General features: G+C 41.3%; 1 protein-coding gene across 3 annotated transcripts in view; it reads right to left on the bottom strand.

Moving 5' to 3' along the window:
- LOC122777181 (helicase ARIP4-like) overlaps positions 1-16,090 on the bottom strand; it is a 38,822-nt gene extending 22,732 nt beyond the window's left edge. The window contains exon 1 of one of the 3 annotated variants that reach the window (XM_044038227.1): positions 15,920-16,090. In XM_044038227.1, the coding sequence (XP_043894162.1) occupies positions 15,920-16,037 (118 nt within the window). In that variant the 5' untranslated portion in view covers positions 16,038-16,090. Of the gene's footprint in view, positions 1-3,048; positions 3,338-5,032; positions 5,283-15,919 lie in introns of those variants that run through there. The other 2 variants (XM_044038229.1, XM_044038228.1) reach the window with 2 other exon arrangements.
- Between the last annotated feature and the right edge of the window lie 237 nt (positions 16,091-16,327).

Below are 16,327 nucleotides of genomic sequence, written 5' to 3'. Positions count from 1 at the left end.
TGGAAAAGGGCTGTTACTAGGCCAGTGTGTCACTGCTGCTGAGCAGGAGGAGGAGGAGGAGGAGACCCGCACACACACGCGCACACACACGCGCACACACACACGTTAGGCTGATCATACCACAGCCTGTTACATAAACCCTTGTTGGCAGAAGACAGAACATCGACAGAACAACTTTGCTGTTGTTTTACTGAGTCTGCGTCTGTTGTTGCATTATCAAATTGCAACAAATGCATTATTATCTATCTAAAAGAATTAGTGACATCTAATGGTGAGATTGCAACAAACAGGACGTCTTTCTTCTTAATTTACGTACAGAGCAATTCAAATGTGAAACACACACATTCTGCCTGGTTTATTTCAGGCCACTGGAGAAAAACAGTGGCACAAAATGGCGGCCTCTCCATAAGCAAAGCACCTTAAATATAGAAAAGGTTAACTCTAAAGCTAAAAAAAACTTTTTTTATTTAAAGCAATTCTACACTTATACAAACATAGTTATGGGTAGTATATTTGATCTCTGACAATGTGGGTCTTTGAAAAGTGTTGAATTACTTAAAAATAAGTGCTAATAAGTAGAAACTGATAAATGAACGCCCTCATATTTATGACGGTGGACAGTGAACGCAGCACACAGGCTCATGAACGAGACAGGATAACGAACTCTATTCTCCGTGCGGTTCTTTCAAACGTTGAAATTAATAGCATAGCGTACAACACGCCTTCCCATCAGGTACGTGATTCAATGTCAAGCGGGTCAAATAAAGAGCTTTTAACCGGCGTTCTCTGCAAGATGAGCACACTCGAAGCAGCAGAAGCCAAAAGGGCGCAAATATGTGTTTGAACGACTGGAAACAACCACACAGGAGAAGTTGAGCCAAACACCATCGTTGTTGGTTATTAAAAGTCGTACAAGTCATTTTGCCATTGATGAACTTCTCTGTTTGGATGACTGCAACAGCCCACAACACTCTTCTCTATCAATATGAACCAAAGGATATAATGTCAACATGATTGGTGTCATTATTAAGACAATTTAAAAAAGTAATAATAATAATTAGGTGATGAAGAACAATGCTGAAGCTTTAAATAAAAGTGATATTGCACTTGTCAGACAATCATGGGAACATGAACTTGGTTATTATTCAGGTTCTGTCCCTTTGTTTGGCTTCTTATAGTTACATAAATGATAATTGCAGGTGGAAGAAATGAAAGACCAATGTGGATGTGGTTCAAATTCTGCTGTAATACAAATAATCAGGACTATTAACTCTTGCTATTTGACTAAATGCCACAAAATGAGCCTTTAAAACCACCATCATGTCACAGAACGGATAAAATATCAATATACTGTATATCTCACAGCATTAGAAACAGCACTTACATAGAAATACATACAAGACTGAGAAATGCATAGAGTTAGACAAAACAACCAAAAGATAGATAAAAATCTCTGTTTCTAAAAAGGGCATTTGCATTGATGGAGAACAAAGAAAATGAGTTCAGGGTATGAAAAGAGGCGCTAAAGTCCCGAAATGAGAGCCATGTGGCCAGTGGAGCCGACATCCTCTGTGCTGTAGAATTATGAAAGCAGCCAGACTCCACCGGTCTGAACAGGACAGGTTGTTCCCGCCTGGCACGCCGAAGCCAATTAAAGGTGAAGTCACCATGAAGTGCTGCATGTGTGTAAAATAAAGACTATATAACAAGATCTCTCCTCTTGTATGGCATCACGGGTGCTGATGAAAAAGCTCTTTGACTGTGTATCAGTCAGGAACACACTGTACTAACAGGAGTGTATACATGCAGGGCAGGGCTGTGTGGGTTTTTTTTTCCCACTGCCACACTCAGACACAAGGCATCTAGTGTGTCTTTTTCACAGCGAGCGAACCACAGTGTAATCCCAATAATTAAGAGAATGGGGAACGTTATTTATTTCTCCATATAGAAAAAACTGTGACAGACAGACACCGCAGAATAACCTGAGCAAAAGACAACAGACTATTATGGTCATTTCAGTCTAAATGCTCGCCTGCTTAATCCAGAGATCCTCGGCACATCTTTTCAAAACGCAGCTACACGGGGAAGAAACATGTCTTCATTTTGTGTCTGTACTCTGCAACACTGGACTTTAAAGGAAACAGTGTTTTTTTTTTTTTTGGAAGATCTTTGGAACCCCAGGGCCATGTGAACACAGATCCGTCAGAAAAATATTCCGATTTTTAAATAAAAACGTCAGTCACACCTCAGTTGACGTATAGTCGACTGCACCACATTTGTCCTTACAGCCGACTTCATATAAGATTATATAAACATACACATGCACCTCAATTTAAATCAGCACTTTAAAAACCTTATTGTTACATTCATCCAAACTTGCACTTTTAAGGCAAAAAGATGCAAAAATCTGAGCGATTACAAACATTCAAATAGGGATTTAATCTCATCTTTCAGGATTTAAAGGGTCAAGAGTTCTACCATGATCCTTGATGTTGTAAAAATAGACTGTTAGAAGACGGATCGGACGTGACTGAAGGTGTAATACCATCATTTTACGTTCATTTCTGCAGACAGCCAGTGGTGGCACACACTGTTCTGATGAACCATATGTTTTCCTGCCTGCACGCTTCCAGCATGGCCCAATCCTACACACATCCACCAATCACGCCGCAGCATTGGTTTAGGTAACCGTAGAAACAGCCAATAGGGGGGTGGGCCCCGAGATGACAACACCAGAGAGAGAGAGACCGGCTCAGAGATGGGGAGGGAGAAAAATGAGATGAGCAGAACAGAACAGAACAGAACAGAGGGAGCAGGGAGAAAAGGAGCGGAGAGATAAAGGTGCAGGAGAGAGTGTGCTCAAGGTGGTGCTGAACAGCATCTCCTTATCTTAAAATAACAAAAGTGTCCATCATCTCATCAGACTTCTCAAGATCTCAATAACCCCATCGACCCATCTCGATGGTCCCATTCCATATGCTCTCTTTTGCTACTGTACTTTCTTCAAGGATTCAAACCCTGCCTCAGGATGAAGATAGTGTCACCTACCTGAAAAAGTCTCTGACTCGTCCAGGAGCAACATAGTTATCGAGCAAAGAAAATGAGCTGCTTCCCTTCGTCCTCCTCCTCTTATGTATTGGTTCCTAACTCCCTGTCAATCTCTCTAAAGCACTTCTCTCTTCTTCTTCTTCTTCTTCTTCCTCTTCTTCACTTCAAAAAGTAGTCAACAAAAAGTCTATCTGTTTTCCGCAGTTTAATCTACTGCCTCAGTCACTGACTGACTGACCACTGGAGAACTGCTCTGCATGCTTTTCTACAGTCAATAACAATTTGAATGGTGAGGCTGCAGGCAGGCAGGCAGGAGGGCTGGCTGCTCAAACACTTACATAAGCCTTGATGATGGAGCTGGGGCCCCGCAGAGGGGGGACTCCGACATACAGCGGAACAGCCTTCACAACCTCCCCCCCCTTCCAAAAAAAAAAAAAACACTCACAAGAAAACTGCATGTACGGAAGCAGCCACCCACATCATGCCGCCTGTGTATGTATCGCCGATCGTTATAGAAAGTGAGATCACGTAAGAAGCAATCAGCTTCAAACACCTCTGTCTGAAATGACCGAAACATGAAAGCAACAACACATGTGACTGACGTGACCTCAGTAAAGGGTAAGACTTCACACAACAAATACAAATCTATACACGTTACATGGTAACTGAGGGACATCTCAGGGTCACAAAACACAAACACCACTGACTTACATATAACTTTTCCACCTCTAAACTAACTACGGGCTTCAAGGACTTTGTCAGAGAATCTTTTTTTCAACTTTCACATATGAATTTGCCAGAAAGACAGACAGACAGACTCACAGACAGACGGACAGACAGACTTGAGTGTCTATGACAAAATAAAAGGACACACAGGAGGAATGTGGTAATGCTGCAAACCTACTCTGCCTTTACACTCTTTGTAAAATGACTCGGGGGGAGGCTGCTGGAATGTACCAATCACATAGATTATAAAGCCTATGTTTAGCTCAGTGTACAAAGAAAAGTACATGAAGTCTAAGATGAGAGAAAGCATTCACAACACAAACGTCTACCACGGCGACCAAATCGCACAAGAGTAACCATTGTTCTTTTGTGTTATTTCGTTATGAATCCAGATCTTTATCGCCACTATAATCTAACACACCAACCCTGGAAATATTCACCCCAAATATGTCATTTACGCTACTCGCAGACAGACACGCGAGACCAAAAACACAACTTTCATGGCAGAGGTAATAAACCTGACATATGCGCACATCACACACTGTTTTAACTAAAGGCTGTAACTAAAAGGGAAAGCTACACTAAGGTTTTTCTTGGATTTATTGTGACTATGAATTGTTTTAACAGAGCAAAGTAGTAAAGACAAAAACCCAATCGTGTTTGTCAGTTATCTTTTGAAGATAAATTCTTGTTGACCAGTCGTATATGTGTCATTTTGTCTTTGTCGCCATGTTCATCCCGTGATAAAAACGAGTATACAGCATCTTCGTAAAGACATTTTTCACCTCATCGTATACGTTTTCAGTTAAAATGAACACACTGGTGGCAAGTATTTGAAAAAGATTTTGAAAACATTATTACTATTACACTTTGATGTCTCATTCTCCCAGAGACTGTGAAGACAGACTTCTTCCATGCACAGACTTCTGACTCTCTGAAAGGATGAGCTTTCATGTCATGGAGAGATAAGAATCCATATACATTTCATACTATGCCTTGTGAAACCTCCGCACAGTAGTCTGCCTCCATGGCCGAGTCAAAGACTTACCAGTTCACCACATATAGGTCAGTGTGCTAGACACCCCTACCCCCAACCACCCCCACCACCACCACCACCTTTGAGCCTGTAGGCATTCGCTGATACAGAGACGCTCAGCAGAAGGAACACAAGAGAGACACAGGAAGAAACTCATGTGTGGAGAGAGAGCAAAAAAGAGACCTAACAGAGAGTCACTCCAAAGAGAATCCTGCTACTCACCCATGTCATATGGTTCAAAGTTTTTACTCCTCTCCTACTCTGGTGAGAGATCCATGCCTCCTCTCTCAGAAACTTCCTCCGGCTGCTGTGTGTTCGTCCTTCATACTCATGCTGCTGACACACGTCCCTGACTGTCCCGTCTTAACCGAGCGTGTCTGTGTGAGTGTGTAAGAAACGGAATGAGTGTGAGGCTCTCAACATCTAGCTGTAGCCTTGTCTCGCAGCATTCTGGGCGCTCCGGTGAGGACACAGGGCCACTGGGACAATTACAAAACAATGAGTCGCTGAAAGCTTCCCCCGGCCAGCCGTGTGTAGGAACCCCCCTCCTATGTGCTGCGTTTCCTGTCTACATCCTCCTCCCATCTCTCTCTCTCTCTCTCTCTCCCCTCCCAGCTGGCCAACTGACACAGTGTGATGTCAGCAAGCCACTCCCCCTCCAGAGGGGCTGCCTTAGGTAACAGGGGTAATGAGGTTCAACCAGGACAAGGAAAAGACAGCAGTGCAGAGGGCAAATGGTCATCGTGACTGACTGAATACAGCTGCAATATTGTTAATTTGAGGTCATTTAAATGAAATATGAGTGGATTTTAAAGAGAAATTAAATCCATCAGAAATGTAAAATATAAAAATGATTACCTTTAATTAGTTTGGATGTACTGCAAGAAGGCATCCAAGTGCATCTCTCCACGACCACAAGTCAAAATCATGGGCATTTTAAAATATTGCTGACTTTCTAAGTTAATAATGTTGACACATTTAAAGTAAATCCCCTTTGAGCAGCTTCTGATGTTAGTTCCTGTTAACAGAGTCTTCCCTGCGCTTTCACAGAATAGAATTTTCACTAATATCAAATCAATTGAAATCAGTTTCCACACATTTTTTAAGTAAACAAACCCCCAAAACATTCCGTTTGTTTGTTTGACTGTTCACCTGAATGGAAACTACAGATGGTAAATAACTGGTGGAAAGTATATTTTCTCTTGCTGAGAGTAATGTCTTTTTTACATTTAATGCACTAAACTAATACACACATCTTTCTTTTATATGACATATTCTTTATAAACCAAAATGGTATCACATGTAATAACCAATTAGGAGCAGGGGGAAGAAGGTAGGTGTCGAAGATGGAAAATTAATTCTCATTTACCTTCCCAGGACATACAACACATACTAACAATACCAGTTCACATGTCATATTCCCTGAATTGTGAAAGCTTTACTTGATTTCCGATAAACACTACAAATGCCACAGAGAGGAAATTTCAGAATCAACTGAATGCAAAAGCCATCAAAGGTGAGAAGTCCACACTACATGACTTTGAGAGTTGGAGGATCCCACACTTCACAACACGCTGCCTTGTGATCTGGAGTCTCTGGAGTCACACTACATTAGCACTGACAGTTGTAGATCCACCAACGGATATGTCACCTCACAGAAACACATGGAATGGCGGGAGAGGTGACACAGGAAATGTTGCATGAAAATGGGTTTAATTTAGCTCGAATGAATAATGTATTTTACTCCTTTCTTTCTGCCCTTTTCTGTTCAGGTTTCAGCTTCTGTCACACCATCCGGCGGGTTGGCTCGATTTGTCACAGACCCAAGCATTCGCGGGTCAAGTTTTTGAATATTTCACACATAAACCCCATTATCGCTTATGAAAACACCAATTTGAAGCTGTTTTTAATTGACATAAACTTCCAGGTCAAACGACACTGCAGTGCTTGCAGGTTTGGCTCCGATTGGCATTGGTGTGAAGACCTCGGTGGGTTAACGCGTTCAAACCAGTTAATTGACAAGAATTATATTCCTTTTCCAATGAAAACATTGAAGTAGACTGAAGTCAGAAGGATGGATATGTGTGAGAGAAAAGGAAAAGAGATGGAAAAGAGAACAGGAATATTATGGTAATAATATCTCATGATATGCTTATCGTCAATTTTGTACATTTTATGTGAAGGCCTTACACTGATGCTAACATTTACTAATTATCATTACCAAGCTGCTCTCTGACCATTGCATAAAGAAAAACATGGTCGTCCTCAAATAATAATTGCGTTATATTATAATTATTCACATGTTGTTATTGTGCTGTAATTCAAAGTGTTACCAAAAAGGGTAAAATGTGAATGCATGTAGTAGAAGAAGGAAATGAGAGAAGAAGACGATTGGTTCAAAACAATCCTATGAACCCCACTGTCCTTTAAACCCTTGTTGGTGGTGTGGGATTACACACACACACACACGCACACACACATACATACACAGACTGGTGGAAGGTGAGAGCCCAGTCTCACATGTCCACACACACACTAACCCACCTTACATTTCTCCTGAGCCTGGGGGAGGGGCGACAGAGCAGGAGTATACTGAGGTGGGGGAGGTGGAGAGAGGAGGCAGCAGCAGTGTGAAGTGGAGCTTGCCTGGCAACATATGAACTCACTCACACTCACTCACACACACACTCTCACACACACTCTCACCTTTGCTATACTGCCACGGTTCTGGTCTCTAGCCACGCCTCCTGTGAGGAAGGAAAGTAGCTGACATTTCACTGTTTACATAACCTCAACTGACCGACAGGCAGAGAGAAAGAGCGTGAGGGAGAGAGCAAGAGAGCGAGAGCCTTTACTTGTTGACATTGAACCAAAGAAGTCAATTTTATTGCTTCCTCTGTGTGATTTGACTCTGCATCAGAATCCAGAGTGAGGCTTCACGCAAACTACCATGTTTTAATTTCTGCACGTCCCTGCATCCAGATGAACATTTCAGCTCAGCATTCCTCACTAACACACAGACAGTATATTGGAACGTCTGAATGTTTCACATGCAAAGGTCTCTGTCTTTCTGGTCATGCCACCACACCACTTTCACAGACTTCACCAAATTTGAAGAGACTTGGAGCACACACTAACCGACTGGTTTCAGCAGATTTGACCATTTAGCCCTTGCTGTTGTTTCAGCTCTGACAAATCAAAGAAGAAAAGACGGGCTATGGGGGAAGTCGACGTCGGCATCGAAATTGAGATATCTGCGCTACTTCCTGTCGTCTTCTGACGTCATTTCCTGTGTCCCACCTAATCTTCTTCATTGGCTACACAATACCCGATGGCGTCCAGAGTTGGCTCTAACATGTTTGACCGACTGTAACTGAGGTTGGGACGGATCTTTACCGCTCACACACTAGCAGAATTTTCCGGAACTGTGCCGACCAGAGCAAACTCTGTGGGTAAAAACTGGATGGAACACATGGATTTCTCAGGAAAAGACTTAATACCAGGTCCCGTACAACTGAACGTGTGACACTTGATATTTCAAGATATATAAAAATCACTTGAGTTTTTGCAGCGAGAACACATGAGAGAACCTTTCCCTGTGCATATCCAAAGACGTTTTATAAACTTCTAATACACATTTAATAAAAGGCATGTAGGCGTGGCTGAAAAACACGCAGTAAACTGTTTAAAGTTAGGGAGGAGAACTCATGAGGAGCAGAGGTAAAGTCTGTGCAACGCACGTAAGTAATAAAGCTGCTGTGGCACAAATCAATTGAATTTGGCACAAGTGGGACTCCAATCAAGCTCTTGACACAAGAAAGGTAATTAGAGCAAATATAATGTAAGTGAGGAAAAATCTGGGGAGCCCCACTGAGGAGATTTTAGTTTTAGTTGTCTAATTAATTTGCATACATTTCTAAATGTGTGTGGTAAATCTAGCATGCAATATAGAGTACACGAAATGAAAGGGACTGAATATTAGCTGAACCACTGACTGCAATGGTCTCAAAGACTCAAAGATGCAGAACATAATATCTGAGGAACTGGTTTAGTTTGGGGCTAATATTTAGGTTCAGGTTAGAGTTAGGGATTAACTGTTTATGGTTAAGATTAGGGATACCTGGTGCGTTTACATGTTGAAAGTCCAACTTTAGTCAGACTAAGACAATAATTTGGTAATAATTAGCGTTGGCAAGAGCAAAAGCTACAGAGAAGACCCACGTTTGGACTGACGAAGAGGTTAGGCTGTGCAGACCTGTGTGTGTGTGTTTGTGCATTGGGACAGGAAGTACAGTTTTTGGTTTAAAAACTGTAGGACTGCATGTAAGTATGGACGGACAGAAACAAAGACCTTTGTATATATAATATATATATCTATATCTATATCTATATATATACACACACACACACATATATATACATATATATGTGTGTGTGAACATATATTTTTTTACCTAAACCTAATTTGATAAAATGATCATTTAAGACGTTATTTAAAACCCACAGTGTGATCAAAAAGTGTATTTTCAAACAAATAAAATACAATATTTTTGAATGGTTAAATCTATTTTTTTGTTTGCAACTTGTGTGTTTTGATTTTGTGGTTCATTTTGTTTGCTCAAAAGGACTCTGCAAACATCATGCACTGAGGAGACGGTCCTGCTTCCACTGTTCATTTCTGAGTGGAAAACTGAAAGTGAAAAACACAACATTAGTAGTCTCCCTTTCAACAGTAACTACCTAATGTTCCACCTGACCACTTCTGACCTAAGCTGGCGAAGTGATGCATCTTGTAGCGGATTAAACCACCAGGTGCCTGCAACATTCGTGGGAGGAAACATGTTAACTTGTTTTTCTGAGTGTTCTCTGCTTACCCACGCCTACACACAGGCAGGGGAGCCACAAGCTAATTAACAGACTATTACTCTCCTGCTCTCTGGAGTGTGTGTGTGTCTATGTACGAGAGTGTGTGTGTGTGTGTGTGTGACTAAACCTCGTTACAGCATCATCTTAGCTATGGGGGGCCAACAACATGCACACACACACCCTTCAATCTGTTCACACAGACTCACAAACACCAACGCATGCATCACTAACATGGAAGCACTGTGAAGTGTCAAGTATTTCATCGCAATAACACACACACACACACACACACACACACACAGACACACACACAATACCTTTATCGACTACCTGGTATGAATGAGGTGCACGTGTATGTATACGTGAACCAGGAGCTTCTCGTGTTGTCTCACAAGAGAGATGTTTATCATGCGACATGAGGATTCAGACATTTCACCTCATGAGTTCCGTCCTAAAATATCTCAGATTAGACCACACCTAAACACACACCAGATAATCCATATAGACAGACAACAGAGACACAGGTGTTTAACGGTGCTTCTTCAAGTGCCTGGTATACTTTCGCGTCACATATCGCGGACCCTGCACGTGCAGCCCATATTTTTTTAAGATGCAGTCTTGCATGTGCATTTGTCGGCTGAATCATTTGACCTTACATATTTGGTGCACTGCAGCAAACACCTACATGCCTAACCTAACATTTAGTGTAACCTAGAATTGCAGGCACCCCAACAGTGCTGTGATGCTGAAGAGGACGATTTATTTTGGGAAACTGGTCCCACCTATACAAGTCCATTTCTCAATGTCACTCTGAAGAATGGTCTTGCTTGTGCGCATGTGCAAACACAGAGACACACACACACACACACAGGTTTAAAGCACTCTACACTGACTTCCACTCATTAGACAGCCATAACGAAGCAGTATCCCTGAGCTAAATCTAACTACAATCTGAAATCTCAGCCTTAAACTTAACTGGTTCCTCAGATATGAGGCTCTGCCTCATTAGGACCAGGTTTAGGTCTAAATCTTCTACTACTGCTGGTCCTGACAAGGTCAGGAAAGGTCCTTAAGACATAACAAGGGATTTACTTTAAGTCAAGACAGAAGGAGGAAATGGCATCATCTCCTAAGTAAAGTGACTACCAACAGGTTGGAGTATGACTTTAAACACAAAGACGCACCAACAAAAACAACTAATAATTAGGCGTAATTCGTACATTAACAATGAGTGTTCTTAAAAGATAAAACAAATGGATTTTCCTTGTTGCAATAAATTCTAAACCTACTGATAACATTCATTTAGTAAATCTATCTTCAATCCACGTTTATTTCCATGTCCATTAATACATTTTCTGTGTGGGATGATCATCCATCCATCCATCCATCCACCTTCTTCCCCTCAGCTGACATAGGGCGATAGGCGGGGTCACACCCTTGACACATCGCCAGTCCATTGCAGGGCCACATGTAGAGACAAACAACCATCCACTTTCACACCAGTTTCCAAATCTGCATGTCTTTGGACTATGGGAGGAAACCGGAGAACCCGGAGAAAACCCATGCACACACGGGGAGAACATGCAAACTCCTATTCTGCTTTGTATAGTCAGGTGTTGTGTTTTTATGGTAGATTAGTGAAAAAAGTTCTGTGAGAGAGTAAGTTAAGAACAGAAAGACGGAAAAGCAGATAATTTAAAATACAGTTGTGGAAAAAATCAAACAAAACAAAGTAGACAAAGGCTCTCAGAAAAATCAATAGAAAAGGAAACAGTGTAGAAAGAGAAGGAAAGGGGGAACGTCAACCATTAGGGAAGGAATTGTCACAACTCTGAGAGGGCTGGCGTCCTGGTGACAGTTGTTATGGTAACAGTGGGACATACGCAGGAGACAGCGGGGGGTGATGATGTCTCAAGAGCAAAACTGACTTGTGAGGAAGGCAAGCTTGCATGCGTTTTTCTCTCCTCGACACTCTTTCCCCACCATTGTTGTCCTCGAAAGTAAACTAGTAAACAGTCTAAGCAGCAAAACAAGATTTCATCCATAATCCCATTCAGATTATGTAACATTTTTGCATTAAATTATCTAAAACCAACGAGACTAATGTTACATATAGCACTGTGTTTAAATGCATCGCCAGCTCTGTCTGTTCTGATTTCAGTGAGCATTTGGATTTGGGACAAGGTGGCTGAAAGTTGGTTTTATACATTAGCAAATTGTCAAGGAGTTGAACTCACGTGTATGTCATGCTCATGCATGTTTTGAATAAAACTGGCACATTTTTAATTAGGGTTGCACTCCAGGTCCACTAGAGCCAAGGCTGTGCTATTATCATCATGTGTAAAAGGTAGGTCACACTAAATACTTACACACTTATACACTTTAACCTGTAGAAGCTAATGAAGGCGTGAGTGAGGAAAGAAATATTCCGCACTACTAGTTAGCCAGTGTGTTTTCATTTTAGTGTGTGTATTTGTCACTAAGGCGTCACACTTACTCGTTGCAGCGTTCCTTGTAAAGAGCAAAATGCATAAGGAAACCAAACAAGACAATAATTCCCATGACCTCACGTCATCCTTTATTGCTCTGACTGAAAGACATGTAGCGGCAGAAATGACATGATGGTGCATTTCCACTATACAGTGCTAGCACACCTCAGATGGCGTGTTTCCACTCGCCTGCCTCGCGTTGCCATGGTACGGCTATTTTGCGTTTCCATTAGCGACAGTAAACCAAATTATTTTTTTTTGAGTTCAACACTGGTATCAAGTCGTTCTTTTGTGAGGTTTTGCTGTGTTTTTGGGCTCATGGTCATGTTAGACAATCCTTCCCTATTGTAATCTTTCGGGGACTACAACATTTAGGTACAGTATGTCATGCTCGTTCTGTAATTTCGCGACACTTTATCTTCGCTGTGTGTGTTTGTAGATACGTAGGAAGAGCAGAACGTCGCATACTTCATTAAAAAAAAAACAACAACACACAATTATTGAAAGATGACAGTATTCTTAATCTGCTGTGACCCAGCTGCTTTGCCGGGTCAATTGCACAACTGCTGTGGCAAACATGTTTTATAAGCCTGGGCATTAAACAGGAAGAGCACAAGGACGAGGCTCATCATCAACTCTCTCTCTTTCTGCCTCACTCTCTCCCTCAAACACATGTACAGACACACACACTAAGTGCATGCATGTGTGTGTACTCGTTACTCGTCAAGTCTGAGCAAGCAACACAGACCCACTGTAATAAACCTCTGACAAATGTATATGGGCTGAGGACATGCACAGACATTTTATATGTAGATATATATATATAACATATTATATATACATATACAATGCTGTAATTTTGCATGATGTAAACGATTATTTTCATAATCATTTAATCTGTTGCTTATTCTCTCGATTAATCAAGTATTTGTTTGGTCCATAAAATGTCTGAAAATGTTAAAAAATGCTGATTGGCGTTTCCCAGACCAGGAAATGACGATGTCCTCAAATGTCTCGTCAGGATGAATGATTTCTTTGTTATATGGAGCAAAGAAACCAGACAATATTTACATTTAAGAAGCTGAAAAATCACCAGAGAACTTGTTTTCTTTGATCCACAACAGTGGAACCGAATAATCGAGTAACAAAATAGTTGACTTAGTAATTGATGAATTGATTATTCGTTGCAGCTTTTAGATTTAAACTTACCAACACAATCACAGTGGTTACATAAACAAGGCCACTTAACTTAATTGTGCTCTAACACACTTCCTGTTGACATGTATAAGTCTGCTGCTTTTAGTATTTTGTACTAATGATTGATTGTACGATCACTCCATAGACAAAGTCTATGTTTATTTAAGTTATTTATTACTGGAAATAATTCAGCACCATCAGCATCAGATGTACAGAAATAACAAATGACCTAACTAACAGAGTCGTTTTCGTCTTCCATCAAATTACAATGTAAGCAGATTATCACATACAGCTTCACACAGTGTTATATTTTTAGAGGTGGTCTGGCCTTCTCTGCGATGCCTTTTCATGGAGCCCCAAAATCCCTTGACAGGCCCATAATGTTCAAAATTCAATGCCATAATTTGGTGCAATAAAAGTGATTTATGTTCTCAAAACTGCCGCGAGACAGAACATTCATAATGAGGACATCTTGGAGAAGACGTGGGTGCATACGCAGGGTGAATTAAGGTCTTATACTGCACTCATGTGACCTCTACAGTGGTTAAAAAAAGTGTAAATCATACACACCTATAATGATATACTTCATTTACATAGCGCAGTATCTATCATATAACTCTCAGAACTCTCACACAATTCTTATTTAAACCCTAATGTCTGCACCTTCAAACAGCACCGCCTTTCAAGTCCTAAAATGTAAACATAAGTCTAAAAACATCTGTTATTCCAGCAGTTAAACCTTTCATTCTTTTGTCTCAAATCAAATAAAAAAGCACTCAGAGTGAGGGAAATGCAACTCTTTTGGGTCCAGTTTCAGAGATCTAAGTCAGCAAGGTGCTTTTGACTGTGTCACAGCTCCTCTTTACATCTCTACTTTCAAATCTAGAATTCCCCCTCGCCGTTGCTTACTTCTGCCAACAAGTCAAGTTGCAGGAAATGAGGTCACCGTCTCATATTCTGCTCCTGAAAAATGATGTCACAGTGAAGCTGACCTGGATATAGAATGTCATTATTGCATTAGTTTACCTCATAAATAATTTGTATGAAAATCGATCATGTAAACAGACACCTTTGTGAGTCATAGCCAAAAACAAAACGTTTTTTGTGCCTATAGGTGGAAAAAACCCCTTCATTAACAATTGTGGATGGACATGAAGGCAAAAAAAGTAATGTTCTAAAACTTTAAAAACTAAAAAAACAACAACAACAACAAATCCTTTCTCTTGAAAAACAAGACCAGTCAAGTTACCAAACTAAAGTTTAAATCTTACCTCCTACTCCCCAAAAACACACAGCTAGAGACACATCTGCCCACACACACACACACACACACACACACACACACACACAAACTTAGCCTCTAACGGAACTAGATGATTCATTGGGTTATGCAACATGTGCTGGCAACAGAAGAAATGAGGAAAGGAGGAGACTTTTTTCCCCCTCCTATGGAAGGACACGAGGCCACAGAGGCTGCTGAGGGGAGACTGTGTGATCACACATGTGGACAGTAGAGAAGAGTACAGTAACAGAAACTGAGCCGTGAGCCAAAGTGTGCCGAGTTTCTCCTTGATTTGTGTTTTATCCATGGAAGGAAGACAGACCCAAGATCTGCCTCCTCCTGTGTGTGCAGAAAGGTGCATAAACATTCTTGCACACACACACACACACACACACACACACACACACACACACACACACACACACACACACACACACACACACACACACACACACACACGCACACACGCACACGCACACGCCTGTGGTTTCACTCATGCTAAGATAAAAATAAGGGTCTGCGTCAGTGTGGCATTCCATGAAGGTGTATCTGATCCCACATTCCATTCACACACATCGTCTCTGGTTTGCACACTGACATCACAGTGGACCTCAGCAGACTGGCAGCTGTGGGAAAATATTGAGATCTACCCATAAGCCTTTTTGTTTCTTGATTATTTCTAATGACTTTCTCCAGATTTACACTTGTCAGTGTCACAGATGCATAGTTTTTGACATTTGTTTGTAACTAAACTGTGACGGTAACTAAACAAGCTTTTTCTCTTGTTTGTCCCTTGTTATACTATATTAAATGCTTTTGTTTTTTGTGACCCAGGTGAAGTCATCTTTATTATTGGCAGCAAATTCTTCTTCTGGAAGTTAGTTAGCATTGTCGTTTTCATTTCATTTTATAAGTGATTCTCGACATAAACGATACAAAATAGTACCAACTCTATCGTTGTCACCGATTGCCATTATGTAGTTGTTATTGTATAAATAGCGAGACAACCAGTGGCGACTGAAATGGTGCTGATCGACTTTCTCAACAGATTCACCAGGGTTCAAAAATCCCAGATATACAAAAGGTATATAATAAAAATTCAAAACAGGCTTGAGATGCCACGAGGCCAAACATTCAGAGAACAATCTGCAGTGACTGAAAGAACAGGGAGTCCTGCACCGGAAAGTGTTTCCCCCACACAGCATCATCACGCATGATGTTAACTGACAACATCCAACTATTCTGTCTGTGGTGGATTTGTTCTTGGTGACTCACCGGAAATCCCCTCATCCTCATCTTCTCCGGCGTCATCGTCCCCCTCTTCATCACTGACGTAACAGAATGCCACTTCCGTTTTCCTCCCATTCAGCCGTGCCTCGTCTTTGTCAGACATCCTGATGTGCAGGCTGCTGCTGCTGCTGCTGCTGCTACCTCAGCATGGCCGCACTTCACACACACACACCTGTAACGACAAAGACAGAAGAGAGAGAGTATTGATAAATAAATCCACGAGTGCAGACAACATGAGCAAAAATAATTCCTATTTCACAGCCTATAAATGACTCATCTGCTGGTTGGCATGTTCATAATTTCCACCAAAATTAGCAAGGGTACATTATCTACAGATACACTGGCGTGACGTCGTCGTACTGGTGCGACAACAATGAACGACGACACTGAACA

This window comes from Solea senegalensis, linkage group LG11 (assembly GCF_019176455.1).
Source record: "Solea senegalensis isolate Sse05_10M linkage group LG11, IFAPA_SoseM_1, whole genome shotgun sequence".
Taxonomy (NCBI): Eukaryota; Metazoa; Chordata; class Actinopteri; order Pleuronectiformes; family Soleidae; genus Solea; species Solea senegalensis.
The sequence above is the reverse complement of the archived record's forward strand: the minus strand, read 5'-3'. Positions and strand labels throughout refer to the sequence as shown.